The sequence below is a fragment of the Temnothorax americanus genome, unplaced genomic scaffold (genome assembly GCF_048541705.1).
Source record: "Temnothorax americanus isolate GAGA-0224 unplaced genomic scaffold, ASM4854170v1 Scaffold3, whole genome shotgun sequence".
NCBI classification, from domain to species: domain Eukaryota; kingdom Metazoa; phylum Arthropoda; class Insecta; order Hymenoptera; family Formicidae; genus Temnothorax; species Temnothorax americanus.
Genome location: NW_027509442.1, coordinates 5368842 through 5382607, shown reverse-complemented (window position 1 = coordinate 5382607; position 13766 = coordinate 5368842). Strand labels below are relative to the sequence as shown.

General features: G+C 38.8%; 1 protein-coding gene across 9 annotated transcripts in view; it reads right to left on the bottom strand.

Annotated features, from left to right (window-relative positions):
- LOC143900330 (disks large 1 tumor suppressor protein-like) overlaps positions 1-13766 on the bottom strand; it is a 332595-nt gene that overhangs the window by 67529 nt on the left and 251300 nt on the right. For all 9 annotated transcript variants that reach the window (XM_077411538.1, XM_077411537.1, XM_077411543.1 and 6 more), the window contains 2 exons: positions 3626-3901; positions 1163-1375 (listed from right to left, as the gene is read on the bottom strand). In XM_077411538.1, the coding sequence (XP_077267664.1) occupies positions 1163-1375; positions 3626-3901 (489 nt within the window). The remainder of the gene's footprint in view (positions 1-1162; positions 1376-3625; positions 3902-13766) is intronic.

The window sequence follows — 13766 nt, the reverse complement described above, 5'->3', positions numbered from 1 at the left end:
AAAATTTATAATGGAGAAGAAACGGAGAGGGCGAATCGAGACTCAATTAAATTTTCGGCATGGCACAGAAATTTACTTGTTTACGACAGTGTCCCGGAACTTTCTTGCTGCCTACGTTTTATTCTCCCGCGTGGCGAAGTAATTATTGATCGTACGGTAATTAGTTTTGGCGCGCGTACGCTCGAAGTTTTCGGGAGTAATTATAAAACTCGAAATGGTTCTCTTCCTCTCTCCAGACTCGCTCGAGGAGCGTAGATGCCACAATTTGTTTTTTCACGACGATTTATATGTGCGTCCTCCAATCGCAAATTTTTTTACACCTTTGAAACGAAGAACATTCTTCTATTTTTGTTTTAAACTATATTCTGAAATCGATAGAAGATTCACGATGAGATATTCAAACTTCATCGGAGTGGCAGTCAAAAGTCTTATCTTTATAGGTATATTCTCGATAATTTCTTGTGATCCCATGAAACACCTATCATGAGTTCCATTTATCGTTACTGTAAAATTTTAAAGCTTAAGGATGAGATCTCTTTTGTAAACAATCGGCATTTGATTAAACTTTCGACATGAAAATTATCTCAGTTTACGACAATGTGCCGAAACTTTCTCGCAGTTCACGTTTTATTCGTGTAACATATATAGCGTACTATTTTATTCCACTTAACACAATATATTGATTCTTTCAATAGCAATTTTACAAATAACACGTAAGTCATTTTGAAATAATCGGCCTCATTTCCAAAATAATTATTGGGATATAGTCATGGTCAGTTTTGCAAAAGTCAGAAAGTGAGATCTATTTCTCTACATTTATCTCTTCAACTTTTGTAGAAAAAAAATTAAAGAGAAAAAAGAATATCGCGAAAAGACGGTTTCACAATTGATCTTGGAATGAAACATGACCGTGACTTTATTTTTCTATAAACACGTGCTATTTTTCAATTAAAAAAAATAACGTTTTCGACGTATAGGCGTTTACAATTTCGAAACATTTCTTGTAATTCAACGCGTAATAGTGTTTTATATTAATATGACCCGCAAGAAAAAGAGAGAAGGGGGAGAGAAAAAGAGAAAAATATTAATATTTCTGTCAAAACTTTTCGGCGAAACAAACACGACGTGTAAAACAAGCGGTTTGGTATGTATGTTTGCTTACCAACGCGTTCCTGACGGCTACCAATTTATCGCCGACGACGAGGCGACCATCCACCTGGGCGGCCCCACCGTCCATGATTTTGGTCACGTAAATTCCATTGTCACCTGGTATATGTTGATTGCCGATACCGCCGGCGATGCTGAACCCAAGGCCCTTGTTTCCCTTGATCAGCTCGATTTCCATCAACTGCGTGTGTTTCCGTCGGCGTACATACTGAAAATCGATGTGCGAACATGATGTTAATTGAGCGTGGGTGGAGGGTGTGAGAAAGGGAGGGTCGGGAGTCGGGAGGCATCGCGGATGGTCGATTAACGAGTAAATTCTACGAAGTTCAAATTTTAAACGACGTCGCTTTCATCTGAGAGGCGTTTAAAAAAGGAAACTTCGCCAGGGCGCTCTCTCATTCCCGGTATAACAATGAATCTCCACGTAATTAAATGCCCGCCCGATAGCTGATCGGAGAGATATATCTCCTTTCAAACTACTCTCGTTTACTCAGTGAGATTTATAAAGTGGATTTGTTCCTGTTCGGCGCCATTCGCCTTAAAAGCCCGTTTATATCGCCGCTAAGGTGGCTCGGTACGTTAATTAAACCCAGCATGGGAAAAGCACTGGCAGATGTTTCGATTGCCGATTAATACATTTTATCATGACGTAAACACTTAAAATACGTATTAAAATTCAAATATGCAAAAAATACCTTTCCTCTTATTTTATTTATAATCATTAATTCCATCATACATAAAACAATTATATGTAAATAAGAATAGTTTAATTTTTAACAAATGCATTTAATATGTTATACACATATATATATATATATAAATCAATTATTTTGATTACGTGCGAGCATATCTAAATTGATTAATTTAAGTAAATGTAATATAACGATCTGTATCGGAGATGAAAATTTCACATTTGATACAGTAATTCACTCAATCTCGAACTAAATTTAATTGCGAATCATCCATAAATCGAGATTGCAAATCAAATTTGCTTACGACGGCCATATTTCTGTACTAAAGATGCGTTTATGTGCAACGAGGGATAGTTGCGACTTTATGTCAGAATAATGTCTAGAATGGTCCGGCCGTAAATGCTTTTATGCTTTTCCTCATCGTCACTTCTATAGCCTGGGAGAGTTAATAACGCGCGGATGTTGGCTCGTGCAACCTCTCAAGTACCTCCAAAATTTCCGGCGGTCATCGAGAAAGTTGTTGCTTCTGAAATAATTTACGATCAATATCTTCGATTTTTACGTCGAACCAACATCGGCCTTCTTCCGTCGAAAAAGGAGCTATACAGCGGCAGTCCACTTGGAGATTTTTTTTTCGGAGAGTGACATTAACGTATACCCGAGAGGCATGTAACGAACGATCACATCGAAACTTTTCCTCATCCTTCGGCAACTTTGCTAGGCTATACAGGAATCTCGATAGGCCCGGGTGAGTGATCGTCGCTTCGGGACTTTCCTCAGGTATTAAGCCGAAGATATTCGACGCGTGTCTTTATAACAAATATAGAATCCGGAGAAGGCCGTCAATCCCGCGGAACTTTCTGGGACTTGAAATGTCGTCATGAAATTAAAAAAAAATCGTAGGTACTTCGATGGAAAAACGGGACGAAAAAGCTTGAGGCGAACAACATAACGGAGAACGAATAATAACGACGTACGAGAGCGATTAAAATGATATCGATTTAGAGTTAATAAGCCGGACAAATGATGCGCAAAATATCGTCTCGATATCTTTTGATATTCGACGAATTGAAATGCATATATTAAGTAGGCAGTGATAATATACCGATTACGCGACAATGCCTATACAGTTAATTAAGCAATCAGTTAGTAACTATCGGCAGGTGGCTGAGAAGTTAAATATGTATATACGCAGGGTGAGCTTAACAGTAGAAAGCATACGCATTACAGCATTTGCAATTCAATTATTCCCGACACATTCGTCGCGCAATTAAATTTGCGCACTTAAGATGTGCATATGATATGGCATGTGATCACAGTAACAATGTGCTGCCATTGCACCATGCGGATGATTCAATTAAATTTGGATTTGAGATTTGCATACGTCAGTTTGCACAGGTACCGTGCACAGCATCTTTAATACGTCAATTAACATTAATCATTAGTTACTCAAGTATAGCTTATCCTCCCTTTCGATATTTTAATCCGGATATCACTATTTACAGACGGATTGTAACTGATTGAGGCATGCTTTGTTTTTCATAGCGAATCACGAAAGTATTCATATTTCTTCAAACAATTGATAACTTTTTAAAAGAAAATATCTCGTCAACAAGGATGTACATTGTATTGAATTGTCTCTTGATATTGAACGCCTGTAAGGGCTCGCCAAAGCAACAAAGCGAACTGCCGTGATAGGGACAAGTAACATTGTATATGCGCCCGTATCGGAGCACCAAGGTTGGAGGGTGGAGGATAAAGCTTACCAGTTTGACGGTGTTGCCGGCCCGCTTGAGCGCGTCTACGGCGGCTGCATGCGGTACGTCGACAACGGACACGTCGTTCACCTGCAGTATCGTGTCGTTGACACGCAGCCGGCCGTCCGCGGACGCGGCACCGCCCGGTATGAGCTTAGTGATGTAAATGGCGGTGTCGTTGCCGTAATGGGGATTGTCCGTGCCGCCAGCGATACTGAAACCTAGGCCCGCCCCGCCCCGCTCCAAAATAATGTCCTCGTAGTCCCATTCATCGTCGCCGTTCACCTAAAAGCACAAACATGCGCACTTAGTATTATCTTCATTCTCTCTCTCTTCTCTCTCTGCAACTTCCTTTACAAACTACGTAAATAAAATACATTTCCGATATAAGTTTTGTTTAACCTTACTTGGGGAGTTTTAAATTTCTAAAACGGAGTCAAAATTAGCAAAAAGTTACAAGGGATACTTAAGTGTAAGCAGCATTACGCAGATTGTATAGGATTCAGAAGAAATTTACTGACTTGTGGAAGAGCAGAATTCTTTTTGCGAGAGTTAAGAGTTAATGACGACGTCGTGCGAGATGATGCAAAACTCATAATTTTAATAAAATAGTGTAATTCATAATTTTAATTGCGCGGGAGACTTAAGGGCTCTGTACGCCAGAACGGAGTTAAGCGGTTAATTGATTCTGAGACCTCATGTGAGAGCAGATTAGGTCGTGTAGTGTCCCGATCGATGGCGGTCAGTTACGCAAAGACAAAGGAGCATCATTTAAGCTCTCGACAGTCTCGACAGCAGCTGACGCGCGTCGTATATCGAAACACTATATTTCTATATTTTTTGCTGAAAAATGCATTTTGTTCATGTCGCGTGCAGCACGATGGAAAGCGTTTGGTAAACAGAAGCGGTATGTCTTAAAGAAAATTAGAATAATTTTTTCAACTGCCCAGTCAACAGTTAGTCAAATATCTCGCGACTTCGATATCTTTGAGTTACAAGCGATCGGAGAGACAGGTTCAGACAAATGGAGTTTCAAGTTTCAGAGACGCTTATTTATTAATTAATTCCATGCAAACTTTATCTCGTTATAAGTTTTCATCGCACGTGGAAAAAATTCTGAGAGGCGTGGTGTTCGGCTGGCAAAGAAGTTCGTTACCGGAACTCGAGCGTACTAAAAGAGCCCGTCGTCCAATTAACTTTGGGCAACGTTAGCGTGTGACACCGTTTTAATATTCTATAACGATGAGATAATTAAAGAAAATCGGTCGCGTCAGTATTGGCTAATGTCGTCGCGTTCTTATATCGCGCAAAAAGTACACTAAAATAAGCTAAAATAAATAAAAACAATTAAAACTAAATTGTATCATATATCACAGACAAAAAAGAAAATAACTTTAAGAAAGCCTCAGCGCAAATTCATGCACGAGAATGTATCGCGAAGAACATTTTTGCGTATATAGCAAATACTGATGGTTGAGTTACGAGCTAATTACATTAGCAGCGCAGAAAAACTTATGTAGTACGTATAATGTGATTTCCAAGCAATTGTACGCCTAATGAAATAGCACGGATTTCCTTTAGAAGAGCAGCCACCAAAGGTCCTTCACGTGCTCTATCGCGCAATGCAATTATGCATGATCCATTGGAGTGCAAAACCATTTTAATCGGATCAAAAGCCGACTAAGCCGTAGGATAATATGCTAGAAACATGTTCCCGCAGTACGACGCATTGCGTATCCCCGGATGTATCAGCGCGTTACATTTACATTCGTGTACGTTGCAATTACGATTCAGCAAACTGCCTTAAGCTAAATAACGCAGATTGATAAATTTATCCGACGTTATCGTGGTTGAGATATGAGTTACATCATAATGATATCAATAGTTACACGATTGACATTGTCAATCTAATCTCTCATAATATATTGTATAATATAGTTGTGCGTATTATTTCAATCGCATTAAAATTTTTTCAAATATCAACAGGTTAAAAGATCTAGCCTCACCCTAGAATCTAGATATCAAGGTCACTACGCAACCACAAAATGAAAGGTGTAACGATCGATTCTTTCCGATATCACTGACGTCGGTTTGGAACTATATCGGCCCAAAGCCATCATGATTTTCAATAACGTCGGCATGTTGGAGATTTTTTAGGATACATCTCGTTCCATACAACGTAGGGTTAAAGGCCTCGCATGTGAGTCGATCATCATCGCAATTATCCATCCGCGTACATGCCATTCCAATCGTGTTGCAACACAAACGGATGGTACGGAAGGCAAAAGGATCCGTGCCTCTACATTCTCTCTCTCTCTCTCTCTCTCTCTCTCTCTCTCTCTCTCTCTCTCTCTCTCTCTCTCTTTCTCTCTCTCTCTCTCTACCTTTCTCCCCTCCTTCTCTATCTCTCTTGCACGCGCACACATAAATCGGAATGCACCCCTGGATGCATTCCGAACCGCCTGCACCGCCGCGCCGCGCACAAATTTGACGCAAGCAATGCGATGCTCGATGCATATTGCGGTGATCGCGAATTAATCGTGTTGGAATTATGCTATTCTGTTGAGCCACCCTTCTCCTCCTCTGTCCTTTAAACCCCCCGACGCAGCATCGCTGCAGTAACGAGCCGTGTACTCGTCAACGACGCGCTCGTCGATACGAGAGTAGCCCAATCAACGATGCGCCGTGGCAATTATGTCCGCGCGAGAATTAGCCGGCGATTAGCGACGCGATTATGCGACAGCGCTAATTAATCGTATGAAGCAAGGAGGATGACAGAGCGCGGGGGTCCGTACTTACTTTCACGCACTGCACAACGCGGTGCCAGCTGCGCTTATCGGACTTGTTTGACAACTCGTTACCAACGTCGATTAAGTCCACTTGTTTTGCGTTGCTATATTTCGTATATGTATCTATCGTAATTCAGATTAATTCAAAAACTATCATCTGTAATTTGGATATCATTAATTGCGCTTCTTCTGAATTAAAACACTCTGTTTATGAAAGTGCAACTTTGTTTTTACGAATTATGCCAATATAAAATCGCATGTTCTTGTATCATTCCCATATTACTTTCCAATATACATTTATAATAAATTCATAATGTGATACTAATTTTAATGATGTTAACATTGTCCCTGTTCTATAATCAGTAGATCGAACTAAAGAAAATTAAATATTTCCTTTTCAAATTAGAATTAAACATTTCCTTTTTAAATCGCTCTTTCCTTGAGTGGCTCTAAGCAGCCGCACGACGGAAGTCGCGATAACGATAAACGAGCGTGTTCCAGAATCGTCAAAGGGTTTACGTTCGTCATAAATCATGTTAAACGTCCGCGCAAGTGTTCAATCAAGTGCGTCGTAATCTGAAACCATTTTCGTTAATTACCATTTTCCGGGTCCGGTTAACCATGCTGACAATCATTGATCTGCATCATACGTGGACCTTTTCGAGACCATCCTGACGCTCGCGTAGAAATTAACAACACTAACTTATTGTCACCAATTTGCAAGACGCACTTCCGTTTCACTCGATCCGATTATACGAATGTCTGCCGTGTGCTCGAATAATTTCAATAGCAAGCAGGTGTTGCTTCACTGACGTTTGATTAGGTGATTTATTACAGACGACGGACAGATTTATGCGTTTTACATAATTCACATTGGCCACCGTTGCTTATACTTCGCGTGCAACTACGATTTTTGCTTCTTATCGCGGCATTACATAAATCCACGCTGCATTTTACGTGACGCACGTGCACTGTTGAACGACAACTAACAATGTCGATATCGTGAATATCACGTTTTTATTATGAATAAATTCGCCAATTTCGAAAATAAATCTGTAAAGCGATAGAAACATTTTGCATTTTTCATATAAACTTAACAATTGTTTCCAGATACAAGTAATAAATTATTGTTTGTAATAGAAAACCTCAAATTAGCTATATTAAAATTGTTATTGTAATTAATATATATATATATATATATTAATATTTATAATATATTAATATATAATTCCACCAAGATCGACGACCCGAATAATATTCGCACACGCCTACGACACGATTGAAGGCAAACTCTCGGCAAACGCACGTTTTAGTTTTTCACGACTCTGAGAACAGTGCAACCGCAGGAAAACACGAAACTGGACAACGAGGGACAGCGGCCGAGAGGTAACGTTACTCATCTCCCATTCTCGCGCGGCGGAACGTCACTTACTCGCCCGCGGACTGTCGCGTCTACCGTGCCAGTCATCGCTATTATAATATCGGGTGGAGCGCATGCTTTGCCGCCGGCTATTTCCGACTCTCTGTGAAAATAAACGCCGACACGCGCCCGCCGCGGCCTGCTGTCAAAATTAACCGGCCGACCGGCACGTTGCAGAATTTGATCGATGGATTGCTCATCGCGCGCGCCGTTCGTTGACCGCTCGTAATTTTACGCCGTATGTCTCCGTAATTAGAACTGATAAAATCAATTTTAGTTTGATAAATTCGCTAAAATATCTTGTAGCCTACACGTGCCATCTATATTACTTCCTTTCCCCTCTCTCGCTCTCTCTCTCTCTTTCTCTCTCTTGTACATAAAATGATATATTTTAACCATCACACTAGAGTGACGCGATCGCGAAGGGCTACATAGCGAGTTCAGAAACTTGGCTCGGTATATCGTCATCGTATAGTCGCGTGTGTTTCGAATTAACATCTCGCCGTGTCAAAACCGGCTATATTCGTCGGCCTTTGTCGGTACGCCGGTTCCAACCACGGCGGATAAAGATAGCCGCGTTCCATGGCAAATAGAGCGAATTTCAGGCTACGCCGACCTTGAAAGTAACCGTCGTCCATTGTCTACCTTATTCTTCGAGAGCATTCAAGTAGAGGAGCAAAAGCTTTCTACCTTAAGTCTTTAAATAAAGTTTGAGGATTCGAGCTCCTTTATCAAGATCGAGAAATTGAAGCGTCCCGCCGTTCTCGTTATTTTATCGCCTTGAAGAAGATGAAAGATTAAATATGAGCGAAAATTTTCCTTAATAGAGAAGATAGGCAAAGATAGAGAAGACGTCGCGATAATATCATGCGCGGCGGAATCAAGTTGGTTTCGTAGCTCGAAAGTTTATATGTGGGGTGTCCGTGGCCGTCGACGATTCGGCGCAGCAGCGAGTTTAACGGCGAACGAAATTACTGCTGATTAAATCTGACTTCCCCTCCTCGTTTCCTCCTGTTACTCAAGTAAATGGTGAATTCTTCGAGACGCTATTAGTAAGACTGCCGTAGTAGTCGAGAGAGATTGTTATTAAGAGGTGGCTGACGTGCGAAATTCCTCACCTCGTCTGTAATTTACGGCAAGAGGAAAAAGAGACAGAGAAATTTGAAGGAAGAGCACAATAAGATAGAGAAAGAAGAGAAAAAGAGAACTTTTAAACAAAATGATAACTCTGATTTGTAAGTTTCGAATCTGCTAGATTTCGACATATAATTATCTTGCTTGTATAAAGATTTTAACTCAATTTTATTATAAGTTTTAATATATATGTTAATAAAAATTAATATTATAGATGTTTCCAAAAAGTTATAAAATTCATGTCAAAATAAAATTTTTAATACTATGCAGAAATGTTTCAAAATCTATTTTTAACGAAAATAATACATATTTTGCGATAATATAATAACGAAAATAATTTTATTAAAAGTGGCAAATAAAGTAGATATATTACAATGTAATTATTATTCGTGTATATAAATTATAAATTATATTAAAGTAATAGATTCCACATAAGCATTCGCTCCTTTTGTGTAACATGATGAATAAAATTTGTCATTTATATAATCAAACAGAAGAGAAGCAACGCGAAAACGTAATACCGACAGGAAAAAAGACTTGCGCAATCCTTTAAATTTAATACTTCCTTCTCGCTGCGGTAGACGTCTGGCGAGTGCTATCTGCGTACAATGGCCAAGGTAACATAAGTAACGTGCGTGGCTAAAAGGCGAGAACCGGGGCGTGTTAAGCGGAATTAACGCCGGAGGTAATCCGAGCGTCGCGAGGGGAGTCGTTATGCTGCCTCGTTTTATTCCGGATGAAAATCGCAACAAAAGCACGCCCTTTCACTCGGTTCTTGAATTCCGAGATAGAATGCGGAACTTTTCAAGGGAGGACCTTGCCAAGCGAGAAATTATGTCGGACATATCGCAAAGATTGGTTGTATAAAATTTGCATGGCAACTTGTGTTCAGTTTAAACGTCACGCAACTCTACATTGTGTTAAAAATGTAACAATAGTTATACAATATTACGGAGTACATTACACAAAGTGCGTGTACTCTATGTATATTCCATCGATTATCTTAGTCAACCAATTAATATATAATGCTAAATCGATTACGAAAATGTTTATATAATGTAACAGCATGCACCACAATAAAATCAGTATGGATGGCTGAAATCTGGATGACAGCAAAACAATCGATTGTGGAATAAATGAAACATAGTCGGAATACGCAGCCTATAACAGTCAAACGGTCGGATCCTGTGGTTAGACGGCTATTCGAGAATGCCGCCGACCGAAAGTTGCATGAGTTCTGTCGCAAATTAAACGATTTCGTGGCTCAAGGTGATAGCTCCCCGAGTGTGTATTCGAGCGTCGAAATTCGAAACTACTTGCACCGTGGAGTGCATTAGCAAAATTGGAACTTCACCAATCGACATGGCGTTAAATCGATGCTGGGGTTTATATCGCATTTCGCGACTCGCTTGCAAAACTTATACCGAGATTGGCGCGAGCCACGGTGGCTAATTGCCATTTCGTCGCGAGAAAAAGTATCTCGATGATCTGGCGTACGCGGGCGTTGTGTCTTATGAACACCTCGTCTAGGCTGGCGGTTGTTCAATTGTGAGGCGAGTTGGACACTGCGGAAATGTTCTCCGTTCACGGTGTGCTTCGTGCTCTACGGCGGTGGAGTTGCCGCTGGAATTTTGAGAACTGCGGTCATTCACCCTGAATATTCGCAACGATCTTAATTCTTCTCTCATAATCTCCGGTTTAATTTCGCAAAAAATTATATGGCTTTTCATGAAACTGAACCAGACGTCAGAAAAAAATTGTAAAATAGAAATGCACGAGAAACCAATTAAGTTACCCAGCATCTAATTAACGCCAAAATTAAGCTATATTAAATTATAGTAAACTATTATATGTGTTATATATATACATGTAAATAGTTTATTATTATTTAAAGAACATTGCAAATCTAATGTTTTTGTATCATCATCGACGATCCTCATGGATCATTAATTGTGTTAATTGTATTAAACAATATGTACAAAAGTGCAATAAAAAAATATTTGCTAAAGATTCTCATGAAAAACAATTCTTTATTTTATTCCTACTCGCATTTAACGTAAATTAACATTTACTGACGTAGAGTGTACATGTAATAAGTTTTACACATCAATAATATATCTCAATTTTCGTTGTTCTTTTTGATGATTAAATAAAAGTTTAGGTCTGCATGCAAACCAACTCCAAAACCTTACTTTTCCACTAGAGCAAGCTTCGCAAAACATTAAAAATAAAACTCTGATTAACTGATTCCATGTGTTATATGCATTTTAAAAATCTCCTGTTCATCTCTTAATTCACTTTGCAATATAAAACTAAAAATCACGAAAATGGTGTTTGGTTCTTTATTGCATAACTGCATCCAATTGTAAAACAATTTGTGCAAAATTTAATCGATAAAAAAATTGTATTGATTTCTATCAGTTTAATAGATTTCCAAGATTGGTATTTTATATCTTGCGTGCGCGTGCGTTAACCCTAAAGAGTAACTAATTTCACGAGAAATATTAAAATCCACGTGACTTTTTGTCACTTGGAGAAAAGCGGTAAATCAACGATCCACGGAATGGCATGATATGAGAGCACTGTACACTCGACGTGTTATGAAGCACGTACGTTGTCGCGGATTAACAGAATAGCTGTATTTTCTGGGAAGAATCGCGAAAAAAAATCGACAATTAAGGCGCTCGTCTCAACCTAGCGTGTGTATTCGCCAGTGGCGGATTTTAATTTCGTGCAGTTTAATCGCGACCGCTTAGTCGCTTTTTGCACACCGTGACTTTTCACGGCTTTCCTCCGCGCTTCTCCTCAGGCAGTAATCGCGCGGAAATTTGCGCGTCCGATGAACTTTTCGCGATCGTGACTCCGCATATTCCGGTATGCTCAATTTTTCGCCGTTCTCTTTAAACTCAACTTGCCTGAAAGTTGCAAAGCAAGAAAGTTATACGCTGTCATACTCACCGCGATAAGTATTTTCCCCGGAACTTTTACGATTTAAATATAAATGTTACACGTAATAATGCATAAATAAAACCAATAAGTTAAGAATTTCACACAGTTCTTCTTAATAAATAAGTAAAAAATAATTACTTAATGATTATTGAAGTCACCATTAATATACAAATATTTAAATAAGAAGTGATGCAGCGCGAGATAGAATTATTCTCTTTTTTTCCTTTAATTTGGAAAGCTGCCATAAAAACTTGCGTTCTTTTTGCCATTTAAGTTCAATTTAGAGGCTGCCTTCGCAGTCATTTCTCTTAATTGATCTATGAATTAAATTAGTCTTATTTTGTCGTCAGTCTAATCTTGATTTACGTTCCGGAAAGTTGTGTAATTTAAATTAATACAACTAATCCAACATATATTCATCCTTATCATTCTGTTTTATTCTAATTAATGAAAACAAATGATATTATATGAATAAATAAATTCACCCGCGTGAAAACGGTTATTCATATTCAGAATTGTTGAAATGGAGAAAAAGCTAATAAATCAGATTATATTTTCGAGATTAATAGTCTTACCAGCTTTGTGTAAAATATTATAACGATTCATAGTTTGGCAAACAAAATACAAATGCGTTCGTTTTGGAAATGTCTTATTAAAAAATTTCTATTTCTCTTATATAAAATGATAGATTGAGAAATACACTGATAAATGTTTCGGAATATATTTAAGCATAAATTGTAAAATCTTTCCATATTTCACTTTTTAATGTGTCACCAAGAGTGGAGCGCTAATTCTGTGCATCGAGCTCGCTTCATCTGCATCTCCATTTGTGGGGGCCGACATCGCGTTACGATAACAGCGGATTCGCGTTTAGCATGCTGCGGCGTTTCAACTCTCTGCAGGTACGGGTTTAATTCACAAAGCTCGCATACTCCGGGATTTAACGTCGACGGTTTCCCGCACCTCCCCCCATACTCCAGTTCGATGTTACCCCGGGCGTAAACTCGCGATACCCGAAACGCGCATAAAATGCGGACACTATATGAATGCGGGATCTAAAACGCGTGAATTTACGCTGATACCTCCACACGAACGATCGTGTGTCTCGAAAGCGCGAACACTTCGATAGTCATAAGCGGCTATAACATAACAACCGACATAGCAGAATATATTGGAAAAATATAAATTCAAAAATAAAATTATATCAGCTTACATGTAATGTCAAATCAATTTATGCGATAACAAAAGTTATCAGAATAGAGTGGTAACGCGAATTATTAAAGATATGGAAAAAATAAACTGTGCCTACTCTATTTTTTAATTTCTGAAAAATATAGGTATGCGAAAAGTTAGGGAAGAAAACTGACTCGGTAAACGTCATCGAGATGTATAGAATTAATTGATAAAATATAATATAACAAGAGACTTAAATAAAAGCAACGAGACTAACGAGAAACATAATCGTCTCGAGAGAGAATCAAAATAATCTGTCTATCGCAAAATTGATCTCGTACAAATTTATCGGCTGACATTAAAAGTCACGAGGCGTGAAATTAATTTCATAGGCTGCTTGCGAGGTGTGATTAATGAGCTCGTATTAACGATCCAATCTTTGCGAGCGGCGAGACCGCAAAGTTTCCCGAGACGTATCGGAAAATTCGAACGGCTACAACGGATATTGCAGTTGAGAGTTAATTGATCGTTTCAGCACACGCACATGCTTAACGCGTAACGAGCAGAAACTGATGAGAATTCAAAACAATATTAATGATGTAGTTCCTACACAATGTAACGTATAATCTTCTTGTTTAGATATATTTTCTAGCAGAACAATTAAATTCAATTTAATTAACTTATA